Source organism: Chelon labrosus (assembly GCF_963514085.1).
Source record: "Chelon labrosus genome assembly, chromosome: 12".
Classification (NCBI taxonomy): domain Eukaryota; kingdom Metazoa; phylum Chordata; class Actinopteri; order Mugiliformes; family Mugilidae; genus Chelon; species Chelon labrosus.
The window spans coordinates 17,656,227-17,679,687 of record NC_140345.1 but is presented as its reverse complement, the minus strand read 5'-3'; the positions used below and the strand labels follow the sequence as shown (position 1 = coordinate 17,679,687).

At 41.0% G+C, this 23,461-nt stretch overlaps 1 protein-coding gene across 1 annotated transcript; it reads right to left on the bottom strand.

Annotated features, from left to right (window-relative positions):
• Positions 1 to 1,418: 1,418 nt before the first annotated feature.
• On the bottom strand, positions 1,419 to 17,377 carry ddc (dopa decarboxylase). The gene is made up of 11 exons (XM_084556265.1): positions 16,769 to 17,377; positions 16,113 to 16,226; positions 15,899 to 16,018; positions 11,387 to 11,453; positions 11,153 to 11,247; positions 9,696 to 9,763; positions 8,562 to 8,638; positions 7,533 to 7,552; positions 7,338 to 7,436; positions 5,555 to 5,656; positions 1,419 to 4,968 (listed from the first exon to the last, which is right to left on the bottom strand). Exons 1-11 carry the CDS (start codon positions 16,967 to 16,969, stop codon positions 4,768 to 4,770), a joined length of 1,164 nt encoding a protein of 387 aa, XP_084412391.1. The 5' UTR covers positions 16,970 to 17,377; the 3' UTR covers positions 1,419 to 4,767.
• Between the last annotated feature and the right edge of the window lie 6,084 nt (positions 17,378 to 23,461).

The following is a 23,461-nucleotide window of genomic DNA, read 5'->3' as shown; positions in this document are numbered from 1 at the left end:
CTGAGATTTGGAAGACTGCCTGAAGATGTTCTCGCTAAATGTACGCCCGCCTTCAGAATGTAATAAAAACCCAGATGCAGTTCTACCACAGGTCATGTTTGGCCAGCTCAGTCATAGTGGCACTTTAAAATCCACAGAAAAACGCTCGTTATCATGGTGCTTCAGTCAAACTTACACAACTACACAATTTAGAAAGTTTAAAGCTGGCTGTATTCTGTTTGATCAGTTACAATATCTAAAAAAAGCTATAGTTGTGCATTAGTACATACAGTACAGACATGCATGTGTGCATGCATTGAACAGAATGACGCATTCTGATGTGGAGAACTGCCAGACAATTATCCTTCTGCCCTCTAATGTGCGGGTTTCTAATGTGTGGGTTGGTGCACTTAAAAATCAGACCCTCCTATCCACCTTCCTACCTCAATCCTACTGTAACTCCCTCTGTGGTAGCCATTGTCTTTATTGCGGGCTCCTGCATAGTACAGAACCCTCTCCCCACACACTAAAGCTGCAGAGATGCCCAGAGACAATAAGGAAACTCTTACCCTAACAGGATTACAGTTATAGTGTTAACATCAATCGGTGCAGAGTTCTACGTGAAGCATTCAATGCTGGCCGTGTAATTTGACCTCCGAGGTCTGAAGTGAAGCTGTGACTTCAGATCCTGTAATGTGCTGATGGCTACTAGATTTTAATGTTTTCCCAGCTGATGCCTCTCAAGCGAAAAAGTGTGTTGGGCAAGTTTTCAGCAAATAACCTCAAACAACAAATATTTGAAGGCTGCTGAGTCTAGTGTGAGGCAAGCAATGCAGCTGACAGCGTGCTGTGTTGGAATGGATAACGCTATCTGGGCTCCGCCCCAGAAGCTTTCTCCGAGGGACTATTTGGTTCTTCATGTTCACCAGCTAATTGTTGGCTTTTTTGGTGTTGGTTTTGGCAATTGTAGATTGTTAGAGCTTTTTTTTTTTTTTTTTTTTTTTTTGACCGAAAAACCCTGTTGCCCTTGCTAAAAATCACATTAATTAATACAATAACGTTGCTGTCAAAACAAAATCTAAACAATGAATCAGTCTAGTGGAACCTCAGCCAAACCTGGTATTCGCCGCTTTGCTTTTCCGAGTAGAGTCTTCAAACTTCTGCTGAAATTCAGCCGGCGTCGATATTTTCATGAGAAGTTGAGTTTATTTGGAAGACCGGGCAAGACACTTGTTTTCCATTTTGCATGTTTGTTTTCACATCAATAGCACACCCCCTTCTCGTGATACAGATGTCATTGTGACTCCCGATGCTGGCATCTGGTTCTTGTTGCTAACCCACATTTGAATTTTCCAAAGAAACGATTTATTTTTGGTCATTTTCATCATCATTGTTTACATTTCACACACACACAAAAAAAGACGTGATGCACACATATTTGCTTGAGTTTGTCGCAGCGGTGAACTTCTCAGCTTTCAGTTGCTTTGCTCGAAGAATGCAAAGTGATCTACTATTAACAGCAAAGTCTACACTCAACACACAAGTATAGAAACCGTGTCTTTATATAGTACACAGCAGAATGTTTGACCCAAAGACTTTGCAAAAGTCAGGTCATGTTTTCGTGCATATCCATCGGTGTCAGTATCAACGGCATATTTTTGGATGTGGGTCAGCCAATGACAACTGCTATGGCTGCTATTTTGACAGAAGTTGTTACAGCCTCCGGCAGCACAGTGGCGTGGTGGTTAGCTCTGAAGGTTCAGCACCCCCATGACCCTCCAGAGGACAAGCAGTTACAGAAAATGAATGATGAACGTCACAGCCTCTTCTCCAGAAACATGTTCAAAGCCGCCATCTAGTGGACAACCTGCAGAATGCAATTCAACAGACATTCATCGTACCTTTCTCTGGGAGTAGATTTCATGCCCCGAAGGAGAGCAACAACAACATGCATGTTGAACATGCATGGACAGATTAAAAATATTTCTGCGGTTCTGCAATACGCTGGAATTCATATTGACGCACTGAGTGCTTCACAGTGTCTTGCATCAGTGCCCTCAGCCCAAAGAGCTCAAATGAATGTTTAATTACACCTGGCAGGCCTGTAGTAATTCCAAAAGCTCTAGAGGGCCGGGATAATCACTCAGAGGGGTTGGTAATGTATAAAAGCCCACATCTACGACGATGGTCTGAGCACTTGAGGAGAATGGAGGTTGTTTACAGTTATCTCAGGCAATGCACAACAAGAACTCTGTTTTCATCCTCGTTCTTGTCAACTTGTTCTTTCTCTTCTTTTATATTATATAAGCAAGAAGTGTCAGAATTTGAAGGATCTTGTGTTTTGCACAAGTTTTCATAGAAATCAGTGAAGCCAGTTTCATAGAGACCAGTTTTTATAAAAATGGAGTCATCTGTTCTGTTAGTGACTTTGGAAATCAGAATTTGTTGTAATTATCTTATAGTTTGTTAACTGCTTTTTAAAATGTCTAACAAAATTGCATTTTTCACCCATAGCGTAGAGTACTGCAAAATGATCTTGAAAAATGTATTTATTTTTTTTACCCAGAACTTAAAATTATTAATAAGCAGAACGATTACTTGAATAATAAAAATAAAGAACCACACATAAAAATAATATTGAATAAAACATATGATATTTTTTAAGGGTAAAAGGCTTAACATTGTTTGTTTTTCTGCCAACATTACACCCTAGATGCCTCCACTGCATTATTCCACCGTGTACATTTAAGAGTTGATATTTCACCCGACTCCACAGAACGTCCAGTGTAAGCACATGTTTTATTCATACAGGTCAAGTGTTCCATTTTAAATAGCTGGACTAAGATCTTTGCAGGGGCGTCGTTGTGCCCCATGTGTCTCATCATCAAGGTTTACAGTTTACTTTGAACAGACGAGCACGGGGCCGTTTCACCGTGGCACTTTCTTAACCAGCCGTGCAACGAGGCGTTACGCAGATTAATTTTAAAGAGAGTTCCTCCTCGTCTACACCTTTATCATAAAGTTTCCCAGCAGAACAATCTTAATCTAGCTTTTAAACCAAGTGAACAAGCAGCAACAAGCAATGCTGACCAGTAATCAGGGACCGCGAATTACCATCTAATGCTGAAGCCTCATCTGTATTTATAGAACGCTGGCCTTTGTCCGCGGGGATTAAGATGCTCATAGGAGGCCGACTGGCACAGCATGTTGGTTGCTAGTGTTTATGGCTGTCATCTTTAATTGAGTACACTTCAGTTGAGTGGCAGCAGAAACGTATCAAGCTGTAGGTTTACTACTCTTTCAATAAAATCACTGCATCCAGCAGTTTGACGAGGCTGATCATCTAATATGTTCTGTCTGGACATAACCAGGACCATAACTTAAGTATCCTGTACAGTGCTGTAATATACAGTTACTCACTTCTTATTCATGCCTCATTGCAAGACGTAATTCAGTCTAATCTGCCATATCATAAACATTTAATGAGGAATAAAAAACACGCTGTGCAGACTACAGCAGACTTTATTCAAAGAAACCCATACCGTTGCATGCAGGCCACAGCCAAGCCAAAGAGAGCAGCATACTTGAAGCCGAAACAGTAGCAGCTGACGTTGACACAATCGTATGAATTGACAACAACAAGGCGTAGAGATGTCGCACCACAGATTATTACACACTTCCCGGCAGCAGACAGATGTAAAGTTTCAACAATTTACAAACCGTAACGCTGAAGTCACATTTGTTCATCGTAAACAATCTGTCCCAGATCTCGAGGTTTAAAGTTAAACATACAGTATATGAGGAGAGACTAATGTGCAGAGGATCCTAGATTCCTGATGCCGACAGAGATAAACTTGAATTACTAAAACTTTAAAACTTGTGCTAGGCAGTCTGCATGTTTTCTTTTGATCATTGATTTCTGTCCAAAACAGACAGTAAGGAAACCAATATTGGTCTCGTGTTTCCCAGCTGCAGCTTTTCCTTCTCATTCCACTGTTTACAGCGACTATGTGATTGTCTTGTGCTACAGTTTGGGAAATACACTGTGCATTATATGCATTAGACACTACAGGAATCAGAAACAATTTTGTACTTTTAAAAAAAAAAAGTAATAAAGTGTTTGGCTCTCACGTGCCATTATATATTAAACAACATTTGCAAATGAAGTTATAAATAAATGAATGCACTTATAAGAGGATTTAACCTGATTACTAGGAGCCGTTTTATAATTCTTTAAGCTCACACTTTATGAAACCCTCCATGTAACTGTATCACGAACGTTAAGAAGCTCGGTCTGTATATGAGTATCGACAGGAATTTAGACACGCTCATACATTGTTTTTTTGTTTTTTTTCCCACACAGACTGCCATTCATTCATTGCAAGACTCCAAAAAAACAAAAAAAACAAAATCACAACATTCAAACCAAACTACAGACCATATTTGACACACAGGAGACACAGAACCAGCACAGACAAGCCTGCAGGGGGGGGGTATGTGCACTATGGTCAGGAGTGAGAGATACAGTAGAAGCTAAATCAATGAAGCCACAAGTTGCAGATATAAAATGTAATACCTGGAACTTGCCCATTTTCCTTTTATGCACATTTGGTTAATTTGTCAGAAGTTATATTCACATTAATTTGCAACAGAGAAAAATATGCAAAATAATGACGACTGCTCACTGGACTGGACACGAGACATTTTACCAAACCCTCAGGAGACTTTTGTCCAATCTTTGGTCCTCATTTAGGCATCAGAGTGGACAGTCCCTCCTCAGTCTTTTGGTCAATGACTGGCCTCCTGCAGAAGCTCAAAGGTCAGCTGCGTGATGTGCCGCCACGCTTGTTGGATGTGACGTGACTCGGTGGTGCGCGCGCAGATGGCGAGGCGCAGGACGAAGCGGCCGGAGAGCTGGCAAGGCACCAGATGGATCTCTCTGCTCTTGGTGATCCTTTTCAGCAGGTCCTGGTTCAGCTCATTGGAGCCCTGAGGAAGGAACAAGGAAGGGATGACGCTCAAGTTTTTTAGATTCACGACTTGAGCTTCCTTTTCACTCTGGAGGCGACTGTCCCAGAACAAAGGCTGTCATTAAACTGCAACCGGCTGTCATTTTTTGAAGGTAGAAGTCTGTGAAGCTGAACTGAAGCGTAGAATTTTTAGAAAATGTTCTCCAATAATAATCAGCGTTTACTGACTCACTGTACTCATTTTGCACCTTACTGGCTCGGAGAAGACTTATTGTATTTCAGATTTTCCACAGGCACCTCTTATAGAGTCCAAGGTTGTTCATTTTGACCTCACAGCTGTGGAGCTGCTATTGACTGAGTTTATTTGTGCATGTTTCTTTAGGCTGAAAACTACAAACAATTGCCGAATGTGTGAGATATTAGCTTCCCTCTGAGACAGAAAGCCACTCATAAAATGGGGCCCAGAGACATGCAGGCACGCCTGAAATGGCATCTTCTATAATGAAACTGGTTTAACAGGGTGAGACAATGTCCTAAAAGACCGTTGCATTGATTGAATCTAAGATCCTGAGGACATGCTTAAGATCTATAACATTGGGGGTTACCTTGAGCCTGAAGCAGACCAGCCCCATGACGACTTCAGCGCAGATCTCAAACCTCTTGTCCGCTCGCACCAGACTCTCAAACTCTTTGGCCAGGGCCACTTGCTGTGAATAGAAGACACAGATTACACCATATACAGTATGTCAATGATCGTCAATCAACTTTATATCAGATGGTTAGAGAAAAGCAACACCATAAATAGAACCGGGAAGATAAAAGCTCAAAGGGCACGGTGTGTTAGTTAGTCCAGGTTATGACATGAGCTGGAGAAAATGTCCTGGCCTTTAAGTTTGACCTCTGTAAGAGAAACTGTCAACTCCACTAAAGACTGTAATTTACCTGATGTTCACTAGATGGCAGTGTTGTATCACTGCATTAAGCAGAGCCTCCTGCCTTAGACATCAGAAAGCTTTTCCCCACTGACAAAGATCTTCTCATTTATTCGGCAAATTTTACACCGTACTCTGAACTAAATCATCAGTGACTAACTGATTAAACAAACATGCTGCATGATAGTTTGCATCGTGAGAGGAGGTAATTCCTGGGGGCACAGGCTGGAAAAGTTCAAAATGAGGATTCATGAAGTAGCTACGATCAAACTGTGGTCACAGGAAATGTCCTTTCCCTCACTTTGAATGTTTTTTTTTTCGTTTTTACTTGGCATTGCATGATCAAACATGCACCCACGGCATAATTCATCCACTTAAGATCAAAGAGCCCTGCTGAGCAAAACGGTGAAATGTGCATCAGTGCACGTAATAACGGTTATACGGGCCGGCTTCCTCTACACGTTTCCTGTCAGTTCCTCTCTAATAAAGCCAAACACTGGGCCTAAATGACCAACAACTGGTTGACCACCACTACCGTTCCCAGCAGGTATCTCTGCATCACTGTTTGTTAAGATCTAATAAACTGTAATGATCTCACTGCTGCTTCTTGCTGTCTGCTGGTAGGAGCTCATTGTACATGCTGTTGTCATTAAAATGCTTTAGCATTTAACAGCTTCTTTTGTTCAGTGGATAAAGTATTAGTGTTTGCAAGGAGAAGAAGGATTCAAGGTTGTTTTTCCATACAGGGAAAAGAGAAATACAGTATCAGACGTGGTGTTTCTATTTAAGAATATTGTCAGACAAAATGAGGTTCAGCTAGAGACAAAAACAGGAATTGTTCTAATTCGACAGACGCATGTACAGTAGAGTACTGTGTCATGGGTTATAGCTGCAGGGATGCTGCGCCTGCCACTTCATTTAAAACGGAGAGCAAACACAAAACAGACTCATTTGATTGACAGAGCAGACTGGAGGGAGGAAGCGGAAGATGAGGAGGAGAGACAGCCACACAGGGGAGAAAAAGGGGGATATGGAAAGTAGCAGAAAATGTCGGTATTAAAAGGAGATGCAGGTCAGACATGAAGACACAGTAGGCTGATGGAGAGCGATACGGAGGGAGGCCAATGAAGAGACTCACTGGTAGGGAGGATTAGAAGGGGTGAGGCGTTGGAGGAAGGGTGGCAATGGCATTTACCATAAAGGCATGTGTGATTGTCAGAAGTGCTTTTGATTTTGATTTTTCTTTTTCTTTTTTCAGGAGACCAAGACAGACAAAAAAGTGTATCCAGTTAACATTTTGTAAATAACAAAAACATGGAAAAGGGTTTGGAAAGCCTCCACATAGGTCCACTACATGATTACTGGATTGCCAACATCTTAGTTTTTCTGCCGTTTTCCTTTAAATACCTGTGAGGTCATACATTCAGGTCGCCACAAAATCAGCCTTTCACCCTACCTTGCGTATATGAGCCTGCAATCCTTTGAGTCCATACAGACGAAAGACAAACCACATCTTTAGCGAGCGAAATCTTCTGCCGAGTGGAATCTGCCAGTGCTGCGGGATGGAAGCGAAACCACACGTTGTGTTTTTTGATGCATTTTGCACATTAACGCTGACGTTATGTTCAATTCCAGTAATTACTCATCTTACCCTGTAATCTGTGACCAGACCTGTTGAACAAAAAACACATAATACAGTCCATTACATGTTAAAAGTACAGATATGACAGTCGCTATATGCTATATATAGCATTATTAGTATACTGTATAATAAATGCTAATGCTGTACATTGTTAATGCAACTTCTACAAACTATATACCAGAAGTGCAGTATAAAATGCATTTATGATTAGATCCTAATGAAATAACGTACAACACTGAAATAAACACTATATTGTCTGATTACACAACAACACTTTGTGATATTAAGTAATATAAGTGTCAGACAATGCTCTATTTCAGCATTTTTCTTTTCTTTTTCCTTTCTTTTCGCTGTTAATTAGTGTTCCATTGTCCAGGTGTTGCTGCCACTGTGTCCACCCCCTCTATCTCTCTCTGATCACTGTCAGTCCACACACACACCACTGGCTACAGGTAGCTCATCTCTACAGAATGGAGGCCCGTGTTAGCTTGTGCTAATAACCACTAATTAGATTGAAGAGTCCAGATTATATGAGCAGAGGCTTTTGTAAGATGCCTCGGTGTTGGTGGGAGGTGGCCGTTTGTCTTTCTCTGCTGTCTGCTTGTCCCTGAGGCAAATTATAGTGCAAATCTGAGCCCATCTGCAGGCTGGGAGCACGCACTGTAGCAGCAGAGATGCTCAACCAGAACTGTGGTAAGTTCTTCTGTCAAATTTTAACAGTTTTTATTTTGATTTTCATCTCAAAATGTCCTTCACGGGTCTAAAACTCACTGTCTGCTTGAGTGGCTCACTGGCCCACACAAACAGAGATTTATTTTTGCCTGTGCCTATCTCAGCTTACACTACACTGCATTTAAGACGCCGGTGCAGTGCTTCAAAGGTTGATGAAATGACAACGTGTGCGGATGAGTTCTTTTCCACCCGTCAACCTTCCTCACAGTGTGAATACTAAACATGGTAACGGCTCCTCATAGTTGTCATTACACAATTGATCCAGCATGGATCCAACCTGGTCAGTGATCATTTATGTTAAAATACCTGATTCCTGGTTTTCATGCTTCAGGTAGAGTGGTTCCATTTTGAAGGCTCCGATGATGTCTGCTCTCTTTTTCACCCTGTGGACAAAATATAAAACATAAAACAAGCTGTTAGGATGCTAAGATCCTTTGCCTTGTCAAATATGATTAGGATCCCATAAATTACACTCAGTATTGTACAATATATATATATTAAGTAAATACCAGTTAAGTAGTGAAAAATAAACATGAGTTTCAGAATATACTAATATATGATTTATTTTTTGCTTTTAGGACTGCATGCATTTGAACTGCATAATACCTGATGACTAATTTTGTCCCAGTATGAGTTCACAATGTTCCAATAAGCTTCTTTTTTTTTTTTTTTTCTCGGTTTGAACTCAGCTGACTGTAGTCGAAAGTCCACGACAGTCAGCACTTCTTTGTTTTATTTGGTCTTCATGCAAAGCTTTGAGGTGCATGTGGGTTCGTTATCTGCTAAATGCTATCTAAGAAACACTCCACTGGTTTAGTTAACAGTGTGGTTCAAATGTCTGAGACCGCATCAGATGTCCACGACAGTCAGCACTGCTTTGTTTTATCGGGTTTTCGTGCAAAGCTCTGATGCGGTCTCAGACCACACTGTTAACTAAAACATCTCTACAGACAAATTAACTTTAATGATTATAAATGTGTCAGGCAACTAAAAGAGAAGGCCGTCCGCAATGATTATAGGTGTCCTGTAAGTCGAGGTATACCGAGAGAGGTGATGGAAAAGGTTTTCAAGAACCTCGTCCCTTCGCCACACGTTACGGTTTCCATCTTGTGCAGAGCAGCTCTCGTTTTGTCGATGCTGACGGAAGAGGCAGGTGCAAGGCGTAGTTCTATTTTTACTGTGCAAATGGCTGAGGTGTGGATGGATGTCAGGGCTCATTGTAACTTTATGGGGCCGTGAGTCCCTGACAAACAACTAAAACACTGCCAGATGCTAAAAATGGTAGGGGTAATTTCCCGTTTGTTAAACTGGACTTTGCATCGCCCACAGATGTGTCAATCATAGACAGACGGGTTATAACAGGAAATGTAGTAAAAAATAAATAAATAAATAAAAGGTGCAATGATATTAAGATAAGATAAGATTTTATATTTAACTTACCACATTGCAGAGCAGTCGAAGTTGACTAAAAGCCATTTGTGAGGGTTGAAGTTGAAGGAGTCTGCAAACTTTAAAATAAAGAGTAAAATAGAGATGAAGCCACAGTGATGAATGTTTGACTGGAATGACAGGGAATAGTGATTAAATGAAAATAAACATGCAACTAGGATCACAGTACAATATCAGTGGCTTTAAATGAGGTCTATTCTGTGTACTGCTTTGTTTTTTGGAAATGTGCCTGGTGGGGAAATGCAGAAAGTTTGTTCTTGCAATAACACAAACCCTAATATGTCTTCATTTGGCATTACTGACGCAGAGGCGACCTTGTCACCGACAGCATTATCTTGACTAGAGCAGGCACAATTTATTTGAAATGCAAAAGAGGAACACTCAGCCGACAGACTGTAGAGCTCACTGGAAATAACCCTTTCCTGACTGGAAGGTTTATTCACAGAGAGGCAAAACCGTTTGCAATCTGCTCTCATCTTTTTGTTGCCTATCTTTTGTAATATCCTCTTCTCTACCTCCACAAATGCGATAACACCGCACGGATAGACAATGTCATACAGACTCCTGGCAGACAGTTGCCATGTTGACTGATTCAAAGGGGGCTGCCTGCCTCCCGGCCATCACTTATATCCTAGCAACCAGTCCTCTAACAGGGCCGCAGGGCTCTCATCCAAAAAGAACCGGGTTCCTTCTTTATGTCCTCGTTCAGTAACCTTTCAGTGTTTCAAAGTTCAATAAAAGTGCAATAGCTGAATTCTAATAAATATTACTGCATATGGCTTGAATAAGTCTGAGGAGCACTTCTACCCTTTAAAAGAAGAATCGTAAAATATTTCTGTTCTATTTACACGATGTAACAATAAATTGCTAAAATATGGGAATAAAATGCGTTACTGTACAAATCCAGCTCATTTTAAAGCTAGCAGTCAGAGAATAGATGAAACAAAGGTTTGTCCTTTTACAGTCTAGTCTGTTTTCTCTGTCTCCCCACCAACATTGTTTGAACTTGTGTGTCTAATAAACAGTGATATATAAAGGTCTAACGCTGCCTCAGGAAATTACTCTGTCCTTATCTCTGCGTCTCTGCACAGCTTAGGGAGCAACAGCTGCCTCGGCAGCCTCAGAAGGCGGATTGATGCTCCTGCGTCTTACGCCGATTGTTCGGCCTATTACTCAGCCTTGCATGCTTCCTCCTTGACATTAACGTTACGCCCTTTTCAAACAGTTTACGGTTAATGTTTCCTCTCATGTAATGAGTGATATTTCAGAAAATAGGTGAATCAATCAACATGTATGCAGATGGATCCCAACCCGAAATTTCTTATCACACACAAACCACATTAATCTTAGTCTGACACATTCTGGGATGCAACTCCCACCATACCATTTACGGCATTTAGTCATTTTGTTATGATTTTGTTGTTATGAACATGAATACTTTTACCCACCTCAACACCATTCAGCAAAGGTCTAAATTCAGGACAGATAAATGCGCTCCCAGCATATGCCGCATCAATGTGCATCCACATATTTTTCTCATTACCTGGAGCAGACAAGAAACAGAGAGATCAATAAAATATGCAATGGAAAAGTCAATCCAAACATCTTGTCAAATCAAGACTGGTCATAATGTGCTCATAAAGCTAGTAAAGTATTTATAAGTGTGCGACTGGTTGACTCACACAAGGGCCCCAGCTCGGTGATCTGATCAAAAGCACATGATGGAGTGGTGCCAAGCGTGGCACAGAACTGAAACACAGACATGTACAGATGAGTTTTGTAAGTCAATTTGTTGTTTGGAGTACAGAAAAAAAGGATAAAGTAAGTAGCAGTGGGCCTAATATTTATCCCTGAGGCACACCTTTGGTAAGACATATACAATTCATCAACATGCTTTGTTTTCTGAGTCAAATTCTGTTTTCACTGTCACAACAATAAAAGATTGAATAGTTTTATACAAGAAAATGAAAAAAGCCAGTTCGGTCTTCGCTGCCATAGTACAAATACTCGTTTCTTAAACATACATTACAGTATCACTTCTGACAAACAGATGACTCAGAGCTGCTGGACCCCTGCAGCCTCCTCAATATTGTTCACTGATAATGATTTGTAGGTGCACACAAGACAGTGATTATTGTCCCTAACCAGATAGACATGCATTTTGTTCAACAGAAACAATGTTATCCTTCAGCAGAAGGCCTTGGGGTGTGCACAGCTGCATCGCAGGCAAATTGTATTATTGTGGCTGTCAGCTTAGTGAGTGGTTGGGTAACTGGCTGTAGCGTTTACAAGAGTAGCTAGAGTTGTCTCTTCTTACATAGAAAGGGATGAGTCCAGCTGCTTTGTCTTCCTCCACCATCTTCTTAAGCATTTCCCCTTTGACAGCGTAGCGGTCGTCTGTAGGAACCTTCCTCATCATCACTCCCCCGATCAGAGCAGCGCGCTCCACTGAAGAATGAGCCTTAGGAGGAAAGACAAGCAACAGAAGTGAGAACATAGACCTCCAGTTAACATCTAATTCCATGTGCATGGATACTAAATGATTGTAAAACTAAAGAAAAGGAAAGCTCTCATGCTGAGCCTCATAAACAATGTGTGTTGCTAATAAACAGTTGACGGTAAGTTAAGATGAAATACTTTAATCTGTACTTTATTTAAAGTCAGACAAGTTATTCAAGGCCGTTTTATACTTAAAGTATAGGTGATGTTATGCACTGATGCAATAACATTAGTAGTTCAAAGTACATTCGAAGCCGGATTTCATAGAGATTTCTTGCACAAGTTTGTGCAACAAATTAATATTTACTTTAGTGTAACCTGAACAATAGAACACTGCTCCTAAACAGGCAGTAGAAAAACACCAACTGGTCTTTCTGTAAAGGTCTGTGTGACCCTTAGGCGACTCCCTAACCCAATCACAAAGTCAGCCTGGTATTAAACCTGATCAGACCTAGCTACTGCCTGACTGACCTTCTGTCTCACCCAATTGCTGAAAAATTCTTTTACTGTTACTGAGGTAACCATTAATGGCGTCACATGGACTGCTGTTGTATTAGAACAAGCACACTGTTGTACTTAAAGCTTTGACAGTGGACTTGTAGTTCTGGTGTAACGTCAGGAACACGACGAAGGGAAAGAAATCTGAAGTGGTCAAAGTACACACTATATGAAGTTTTGACCACTTTGCATGGCTGAAAGCTCCTATATGAACTTTTTATAAGCTCTGTGAGAGCCAACGTGCATTTTCATAAACAAAATAATTTACAGATGAAATAATGACAAATTAATCTGTCACGTAAAGTCTGCTACAATTCAAAAACACTGGAGAGTGCTACAACAGCAGTGAATGAGAAAATGAACAAGACATAAGGAAAGCTACACGTGTGTTGTGCTCTTACTTGTTCAGAGGTGTAAGCCACCAGTTTGGAGATGATTTCAGCTTCCGATTTTTCTGTTTCGACAGCCTGGACCTGCCTGAGTGCTTTACACCGGGCAGCGAGCAAGGACATCAGCGTCGCCTCACTGGCTGTGCCCTGTTGGAGAATGACAGAACTTGTGATGCAATGCCCCACCGTTGTAGATTTCATTTCATACTAGTGTTGAGTGTTACATGTTGGGCTTTGCTGCGAAGACCAGTTACCGCTGACTGATAACTTACTGACAAGTCATTGGTTAATAAAGGTAGCTGCTGCAGTCTTATGAAGAAATAATTTAGGTTTAATGTTAGAGAGAGAAGGATGCTGTGTTATTTCAACGTCAAAGCCAGATTCAAACACAAATGTCCATTGAGTGTTAGAATAATGCTAATCAGCCAAAGCAAGGAAGTACAGTATGTTTCAGCAAATTTCGCAATATTTCACAATATCATTTGTGATTGGAATCAAGTCTTGTATTTTAGGGTGTGTTCCAGTGCACATTTGTTTGAGACTACATAATGAAGAGAAGCGTGGCTTCTGTTGTGTCTGGAGTCATTACCACAACAAAGTCAATGAAATGTTCAAATTGCTCAATCAATAACTGGAAATCACCAGACGAGCAGACTAATATAAGCTATGCTTATTTATTCAGAGCAACTCTTGTGTAACTCCATCGACGCTGCCTGGTGTAATGAATGTTTTAAGCATAGAGAATATCTCTGTATTCTATATGAAGAGTAGGATGGAGTGTATTATTTTTTTTTTTTTAGTAAAAGAATAAGAATGTTTGGGATTTTGTTTTTGGCCTTTAAATAGAGAGTAGAGTAGAGAGAAACAGGAAGTAATGGGTGAGAGAGAGCAAAATGCGCAAGGCTGGAATCGAACCGGCAAGGCTCAACTTGAGCTTTTGGTGCCAAGAAATTAGTCTAAGAGCAAAACAAAACCCAAATTTTGTAAGACAATGCGTTGTTTAGCCATGATTCAATATTTAGAGTAAAAATAAATAAATAAATAAAAAAGTACAAAGTAAGTAGCAGTGGTCCTAATATATATCCCTGAGGGACACCTTTGGTAACGAAACCCACAGAAAGACAGAAAGCAGCTTATTGTATAGAAAAGACAGCTGAAAAACAGATCAGTAAGTGATTAGCTTTTGAATATCACCACCATAATGCAACAGACTAGTCTAAGCAGGCTTCCATATGAAAGGGAAATTGCAACAGTAAACGCAGTGGGTCTGAGTCTGTGGCAGATCTGATTGAAAAACTGCTTAGCGAGGACCACCCTGAGTTCTGCTTTCTAGAGCAGATATGAATATATTATCAAGCGTGTCACATGAAGCAATGGAATTATTTCTGCAAACTTGAATTATGCCACTTTATGAACAACAGGCTCATATTCACCTGTAATTACTGATAGTAGCAGAGTGGACAACTTGTTATTTGAGGATTTTATCAAAGCTACAGGGTCATTTTGTTTTGTTTTTTTTTTTGTTTTTTTTTAAATCATCCTGTCACTTAATGTTAAATTTATTAAAGTGGTTGTTCCAGTGAAATGTAAAGCAAATATGAGCAGCTTGCAGCTGACAATATAATCACACATCAGGCTTCCGAACTCACCCAAGTGTACTTCCTGTTCTCTTCCTGTTTAGAACTACCCACAAGATATAATCAGTTTTCGATTCCCTGAAACAGATTTCCATCTTTCACCCATCTTCCTCCACCACCAACAAAAAAGACAGCCTGCTGTTTTTCAAATGCAACTGAGTAGGCATTTTATCATATAATTTTAAGTGTGCTGTCAATTTCCCCAGTACTAGCAAAATGGAGAAGCAGCAGAAGAAGCAGTATTTCACTCATAAACTGTGCACTTGTGTCTTTAAGAACATAACAAGGTATACACAGAAGGGTTAGAATCTGTTACCTTTTAATCATAGGTGAATTATTTTTTGCCTTACGCAAAGGTGAAAAGGAAACTCTAAGGTCACCGGAGGTTTCTTTTTAAAACCATTTCCCCACTGTGTTGGCATAAGGTTTATAATAACAGGCTGGCAATGTGCTGTCACAACACTCATTAGCCCGCTGCACTGAGAGGAGCCCCGTTCGTTGCCATAGTGAGCTGGTAAGCTGTAGTGAGAGTGGCAAGACAGAAGCAAAAACACAATGAGCCAGATGAGCGTGCACACATAAACACGCCCTCACACTCAGGTGGTCACAATAGAGGAGGCATGAAATGATCTGTCATCAATGTGCACTCTCATGCTCCGCTACTCTTCATCCCATTAACACAAACACACACACACACACACATTCTGCACAGAGTACATCCTCTGCTGTTGCTTTAGTGTTTCAGTCAATGGAGCACTAAACTAATGCTTTGCCCTTTTTCGCACGAAACAATCCCAGCACGATCACTGTCATCTCTGTCTGCGGATGACATATTAAAAGCCAATTTCCTACCAATTTTCAGCTGGTTTGAACCGGAGCGAGACAGGGACCACAAATCAATAGCACACAAATCGTCGATGAATGTGGACACAGGAGATATTTGTCCATATAAATGTTAAAACTGGAGACATTTTTAAATTTAAACACACATTTCTAACGCATGCTTGTTCAAATTTAGGCCTAGGGTGTGTCATTTAAACTAGTGAAGACTAAAAATGAGTCCTAAAGTTGGATTGGATCATAATTTGGTCATAATAACACTGCAACTGCCAAAGAATATGGGACATTTAACTAACACGGGCAATACGGGGAATACACACAAGACACATACCTGGATGACGCCTCCTCCGTGACCATGTGTCCCCGCTAAGAAACACTCAGGCAGCTGCAGCATCTTCCCAAGCCAATCTAACATCACTGTCTCCAGCTCGGTGCAGGCTGGGCTGGCAGCCTGAACAAACACACATACGCAGTATAAAGAAAACTGAAATTAACTAAAGAAACAAAGAGTCTTCAAATACGATGCAGAATGTGGAGACAATTACCCAGGAGAATCCAATGCAGCCAATGGCTCCAGAAAGCATGTCAGCCAGCATGGCGGGGTAAGAGGATGCCGCCGGGAAGTAAGCATAGAAGTAGGGGCTGTGCCAGTGGGTGACCTGGACAAAGATAGTACATTAAATGGCTAAATAACATTGTTTGAAGCTTTAGTTATGGTTAATAAGCTGCTTTTCTAAGGTGTTAATTCTGTTGTTAGCTAGCATTAAATTCTAGCAAGCTGCCATGACATAACGTGTTGCATGAAGTAACTTGGAAACGTTGAAGGAGTTGACGAAGAACCTTTTTGCTGAAGGCACGAGTGTCTTCAGTTACTTTCAGATTTCTTGTTTTGCAGTATGTAAAATCACACGTGACCTTTTCCTTTCTGTCTGATGTAGTAAAATTGCTAAAAGGTGAGCTGAACATGTGCTCTGAATCAACATGCAGAGATTAGTCAAGCAAACACAGACATAGTAGTGTGTGACACTGACGTAGTAAAGTTCAACTGACCTAAATTGTTGTAGTCAGATTACCTAATAAACTGTCCGAATTTATGGATTATATGACAGAATAGCATTATTATCTGATAATACGTCCCTAACCCAATGTAATTCAGATTAGTTTCTTGATGAGTTGTGGCTCAAAAACTGTATCAGCTCACCCCTGGCATTATGGCCCTCTCCACATCCTTTATTATGTCCTCATAATTCTCAGGCTCCTCTGGGGCCTCGGTGGGGATTAAGGAACGAAGATATCCTGGCTCCAAGTCCGGGTACACCGGCCGCTCTTCTATGTTTTCCAGGTAGTCAGCCACGTAGTCTACCATCTCCTTGCCTCGGCGCCGAAACTCTGCTGCATCCATGACTGGCGACTGGAATACAGCAGAGAAACACTTGCTTCAATGTAGTGATTTCATTCAGTGAGTGCCCCTCTATAGTGTACAAAAAAACAAAACAGCACACACATACAGGCATATTCACCCACTGAAGTTTGACCTTTGAGCTCACAGTAGGACAGGGGTTGATCATTATAGAGTTAACCGGCTTTATGGTGCCAGGTGAGGAGTGTTTGATCATGAGCCATGAGATCCAAGTCATGAGTAAATAAAACTACCATATCTCATTGGACTTCAAACTGAATAAAATAATATTATTAAATACAATAAAACTTAAAATCATTACACCTTTCGAAATCAGCATAGACACTCGTGCTTGTTAAAAGACAGACAATTTGTTGCACACTCATGTATATTATAAGGAAAATTGTGCAAATCTAAACCATTTGGAAAGTACAGCATGTGTCACTCAAGAATCTTTATTGTCATTCCAAAATATTGCTCAGCTAAGGCAACAAAATTGTTGTTACTCTGGTTCCGGTGCAACAGGTAGTGCAGCAATATGAAGATAAAATAATATAGGACAGGAGTACAAAAAAGCAAAAAAAGCATGTATAGAGTAGGCACACACATTCACATTCAGCTAAGATCGTAGATATCATGCACTCACTTGCCAAAACATTAGGTACACAAGTGAAAATTAATGCATTCTAATATAAAAGCCCCGCACTGAATCCCCATTCATGTCCAGTTTACGCTGAAACATCATCAGAAAGGTGATAATTCAACTGTATGATCATTCTGGAGGATACGGTTTGTGGTGCTGTTAAACCGTACTGAATCCTTCCTAAAATTGCTTCTGTGATTTAGCCCAGCCCAATGACTAAAATGGGATTGCCAAAATAACAGAAACATGTGTCGGTACAACTCAATACACTTCAACAGTTCTACAAACCGCAGCCTCCAAGATGGAAACGCAGTTAAATCATTGCCATTGCCTGTATTAGGCACACATTGGCAATTCGTGTACCTAATGAACTCGCCAGTCAGGTTTCATGTCCACACATACTGTTCATGCTAATACACATCAATGCACACATACTGTTTGGTTTCAATGGAAGCCATGTATTTTTTTCACTTGAGTCAACAGTAGAATACAAACTCATATCAAAAGCAATTGCGCACAGTTTTATCTGACAGCATCATCAGATAAAACTGTCTGGTCGCATGCCGTGTGGTTTTCTTCTTTGTTTTTGCATCAAGATAATAAATAATCTGATACTGGTTTTACTTAGTGAACGGTAACACTACAGGAGTTTCACTACAAAATCCACAAAGATGCTAAATCATGCTCTTTGGCATTTTACATGAGAATGCACAATTTAAATGCATGTTTGAACCGCTGACCCTCTTACCAACACATTAATGCTGATGTGATCCTTTTGCTTGGGGGACTGACATGGACAGACCAGGAAAAGCTCTATTTCTACACACAGTTGTTGTCTCGTAAGACGAGGGCAGTATCATAATCTTGTTTGACAGAATAACATTAACATTTCCTTGATCACATCCACATAAAGCTTACATAGATATTCTCGTGTAGTTTACTGTCATGCTGCCTTCTTAATTAAAACAACAGCTTATGAACATTGCCCCTTGCTCTACATTGGTCCTGTATCACTCAGCAAGTGTTTCGCCTCACAGGTCTTTTCCCTTGTTGAGTAGCAGAGCCCTTATCCTTATCCTTATCTCAAATAGGATTAGACATGTTGCATGTGTGTGTGTGTGTAAGTGTGTGTGTGTGTACTCACATTTTCAGGTGAGAGCCTCAGCAGCGGTGCTTGGGCAGTGGGTCCTCTCCTCTTCTTTGGCTTCCACAAACAAACAGAGAGACTGACAGCCAGGCACGTGGTGAGTATGTTTGTGAGTGTGTGTGTGCGGGTGTGTGTGTGTGTAAAGCAGGACAACAGACATTTGCTCCTTTTATCTTGCCACTTACCACCCCCATCCCACCAACCCCCACCAGGCCAGCCAATGGGAACAGGGCTCACGGCCAACGCAAGACAGACTGATTCATAAGGAGTTCCTAGAGGTGTGATTACTCTCTCTCTCTCTCTCTCTCTCTCTCTCTAAACATACACACACGCCCATCACATCAAGTGATGATCATGCAAAACTCACTTTGACAACTACTATGTCCAACAATATAATTCTTGCTGTGAAACTCTTAATAGCATAAATTTATCAGGAAAAAGTGGAAACCAAACTGAAAGTCTCGGTTGAGTCAATAATAAAATGTGCTTTCAAATGGACTTTATGTATATAATCAATATAATTAATCTAGAATTAGCAATTGGATAATCTCCCATGTCCAATGCAGTAAATGGATCACATTTCTGAAGCGATGGAAGGCATTATCCAGTATAATATAACTGAAAGATAAATTATGCAGGGTATGCAGTTATGACAGAGTCACTGGAGTCTTGTTCTTAAGTTTTACTTGCAGAAAGGAGTCAATACGTGCACTACAGCAAGATTACATCCACTTTTATGCAATAGGTCCTGACCTAGACACGAACACAGAGAGACAGCCTTGTTAGAAATCAGCTTGTCACATCAAGGGAGCTGTAGACTGAGTGCATCAGTGTCTTATCTGTGGGACATTTCCCCTACTATTTAAAGCAAGATGAGAATATGTGAATATCCTTTTCAGTTTAACTCCAATACTATCAATATTACCACTGACAACGGCAACGATTCTGCCTCATGGTTCGTAAAGCAAACCACAAGCAGAGCTGACCTCTGGTGGCTAAGCTGGTCTAAACTGCCTCTAAGGTGGTATGGTAGCTGTGTGACGGTGCAGTTACTCATGCCATTCCAACTTTTCACAGTAGGAGATTTTAAGAATCTCTCAGCTATACTGCATGATAGACAACCGCACAGGGGGTACCATTTGAAGAGGACTCATCCAGGAGGTACGTTTGATAACAGAGTGTACATTAGTGTACCTCATCAGGTGTTCCTGACGAGTTTAAGGCATGTAATCAGTTGACAAACAAAATGTTGATTGGATTAACTACTTGTATTACAACCAACAGAGATGTATAAATCACACAAGAGACGGCATGAGAGACATAGCTGAACAATTAGCTCCAACTTCTCTTATGGCATGACAAAATAGAGTGGCTTTGGACATGTTGCTCGCTCAAAGAGGAGGTGTATGTCGAATGTTCGGAACATTACGTTGTACTTTCATTCCTAACAACACAGCTCCGGACGGAAGCATCACCTGAGCATTGGAGGGACTGATGGCTCTGTCTGAATTGGCCGAGAACGCAGGGATAGATGATCCATTTAAGAATCCATTGAGGATACAGCGCTGGATTGAGACCATCATGAACCGAACCATGTACCAGCAGATGGAGACAGATGATTACGACGATTAAGAATAAATCCAAGCCTAAGGACCCTGTACCTAAAGTGAACTACCCATGATACACATAATGAAAATCTTTTGAAGTGTTATGTGTTGATGTGCAGTGTTAATGTGAAAATGTTGGAAAAAATAAAAAGTTAAACTGTTGAAAAAGATATTCACTCTTATCTTGCTTTAAACAGTATGGTAAAGATCCCACAGATAAGGCACTGACGCACGCAATCTACAGCTCCCTTGGTATGATTAGCTGATTTCTAACAAGGCTGTCTCTCTGTGTTCGTGTCTAGGTCAGGACCTATTGCATAAAAGTGGATGTAATCTTGCTGTAGTGCATGTATTGACGCCTTTCTGCAAGTAAAACTTTAGAACGAGACTCCAGTGAAAATACAAGGGATCTATAGAAGAATGCCCTATAGTTAAATGTTTATTTGGATCTTTAAATAAAAGAGAGGTTCTAAATACTGAATAAGATTAGTAGATAGCTGTGAAATTAGGACGAAGGAGACAAATATTACCACGCTTCCACTGTTCCTGTGACTTTAACACAAAATCAAGAACTCAGTTTTCATTTGAGGATGATAGCATCGGGTCTTCAGTGAAAAACCAGAGGTCGGCTTATAGAAGAAGACTTGTAATGTTCAAATCGGTTGCTCTCGTAAACCATTTTCATTATTAATGAGGTAAAGAGAAATAAAAATACAAACATTCACATACTCACATACCCGATCAGGTGAGAGAGAGATGAGGAAAAAGAGGAAGCCGTGCACATAGATGGCAGAAGCAACAGATGAAGTGCACCAGACAAACATCTGAAAACCCTCGCTTTGCCACCATCAGAGGCTCAAACAGGAAACGGCATGGGCTCCATACTCAGCAATGATATCCTTTCCAGATGTTGGCTCTCACTATTAGCCCAGTTGGTCATCTTCCTGGTAGTCTCTTACAGCTGACTGATTCATGTGTTCATCTGAATCTTTGTTGGCACGATCACTTCTCTGCCTTATAGGACCATTACTGCAATAATTGTCAGACACACAGGTCTGTCAATATAAATATATATTACAGTATATTACACTTATGAAGTAGAGCATGCTTCTAGAAATAAATGGTGGCCAACCTCCCACCATCTCTAAGACAGACACAGAATAAAACGCTGAATTCAAGCGTCTCTAATTTGACTTGAAACTGAACAAACAAGTCTCTCTTAAGCCACAGAGTCCACGTAGACGAAAGCTCAGTGAGGAAGATCCGTCCCTTCATGATTTGTTTCTCTGAACTATTTGCCAGCCTTCTCTCAGCCATTCATTCCCTCGTCCCTGTGCTTTAAAGCCACTGCCATTCTGTCACCCCATCTGCAGGCTCTCTGTCGCATAACCCCCCTCCTCCACCTCTCCGTGGTCACCCTAGAAGTCTTCATCAGAGGTCTCCTTCAGCACCTGTCGCACGTCAACGTCTTCTTCTTCTTCTTCTCCACCACCACCACCAGCGTCTAGACTCCGGGGGACTACCTGTTTTATGTTACTCTCGGCGCTCATCACTTCCCAGCGTAAAGTTAACCAGTCACTTACTCTAAAGAACCTGTTAAGAGTTTATAGAGGCTGCCGCATCTAATTTTACTATAAGACTCCCTTGTCTGCAGTAGCATCACCTGAGCATTGGAGGGACTGACGGCTCTGTCTGAATTGGCCGAGAACGCAGGGATAGATGATCCATTTAAGAATCCATTTGAGGACTCATACAGCGCTGGATTGAGACCATCATGAACCGAACCATGTACCAGCAGATGGAGACGGATGATTACGACGATTAAGAATAAATCCAAGCCTAAGGACCCTGTACCTAAAGTGAAAAGATATTCACTCTTATCTTGCTTTAAACAGTATGGTAAAGATCCCACAGATAAGGCACTGACGCACGCAATCTACAGCTCCCTTGGTATGATTAGCTGATTTCTAACAAGGCTGTCTCTCTGTGTTCGTGTCTAGGTCAGGACCTATTGTATAAAAGTGGATGTAATCTTGCTGTAGTGCACGTATTGACTCCTTTCTGCAAGTAAAACTTTAGAACGAGACTCCAGTGAAAATACAAGGGATCTATAGAAGAATGCCCTATAGTTAAATGTTTATTTGGATCTTTAAATAAAAGAGAGGTTCTAAATACTGAATAAGATTAGTAGATAGCTGTGAGATTAGGACGAAGGAGACAAATATTACCACCCTTCCACTGTTCCTGTGACTTTAACACAAAATCAGGAACTCAGTTTTCATTTGAGGATGATAGCATCGGGTCTTCAGTGAAAAACCAGAGGTCGGCTTATAGAAGAAGACTTGTAATGTTCAAATCGGTTGCTCTCGTAAACCATTTTCATTATTAATGAGGTAAAGAGAAATACGAACAGTCACATACACACATACCCGATCAGGTGAGAGAGAGATGAGGAAAAAGAGGAAGCCGTGCACATAGATGGCAGAAGCAACAGATGAAGTGCACCAGACAAACATCTGAAAACCCTCGCTTTGCCACCATCAGAGGCTTAAACAGGAAACGGCATGGGCTCCATACTAAGCAATGATATCCTTTCCAGATGTTGGCTCCCACTATTAGCCCAGTTGGTCATCTTCCTGGTAGTCTCTTACAGCTGACTGATTCATGTGTTCATCTGAATCTTTGTTGGCACGATCACTTCTCTGCCTTATAGGACCATTACTGCAACAATCGTCAGACACACAGGCCTGTCAATATAAATATATATTACAGTATATTACACTTATGAAGTAGAGCATGCTTCTAGAAATAAATGGTGGCCAACCTCCCACCATCTCTAAGACAGACACAGAATAAAACGCTGAATTCAAGCGTCTCTAATTTGACTTGAAACTGAACAAACAAGTCTCTCTTAAGCCACAGAGTCCACGTAGACGAAAGCTCAGTGAGGAAGATCCGTCCCTTCATGATTTGTTTCTCTGAACTATTTTCCAGCCTTCTCTCAGCCATTCATTCCCTCGTCCCTGTGCTTTAAAGCCACTGCCATTCTGTCACCCCATCTGCAGGCTGTCTGTCGCATAACCCCCCTCCTCCACCTC

Coding starts and splice junctions, on each gene's coding strand:
- ddc (XM_084556265.1), bottom strand. CDS start 16,969: ATGGATGCAGCAGAGTTTCGGCGCCGAGGCAAGGAGATGGTAGACTAC. Junction 9,764..11,152: donor CTTTGCTGAATGGTGTTGAG/GTGGGTAAAAGT, acceptor TTTATTTTAAAG/TTTGCAGACTCCTTCAACTT. Junction 7,437..7,532: donor GTCTGGTCACAGATTACAGG/GTAAGATGAGTA, acceptor TCCATCCCGCAG/CACTGGCAGATTCCACTCGG.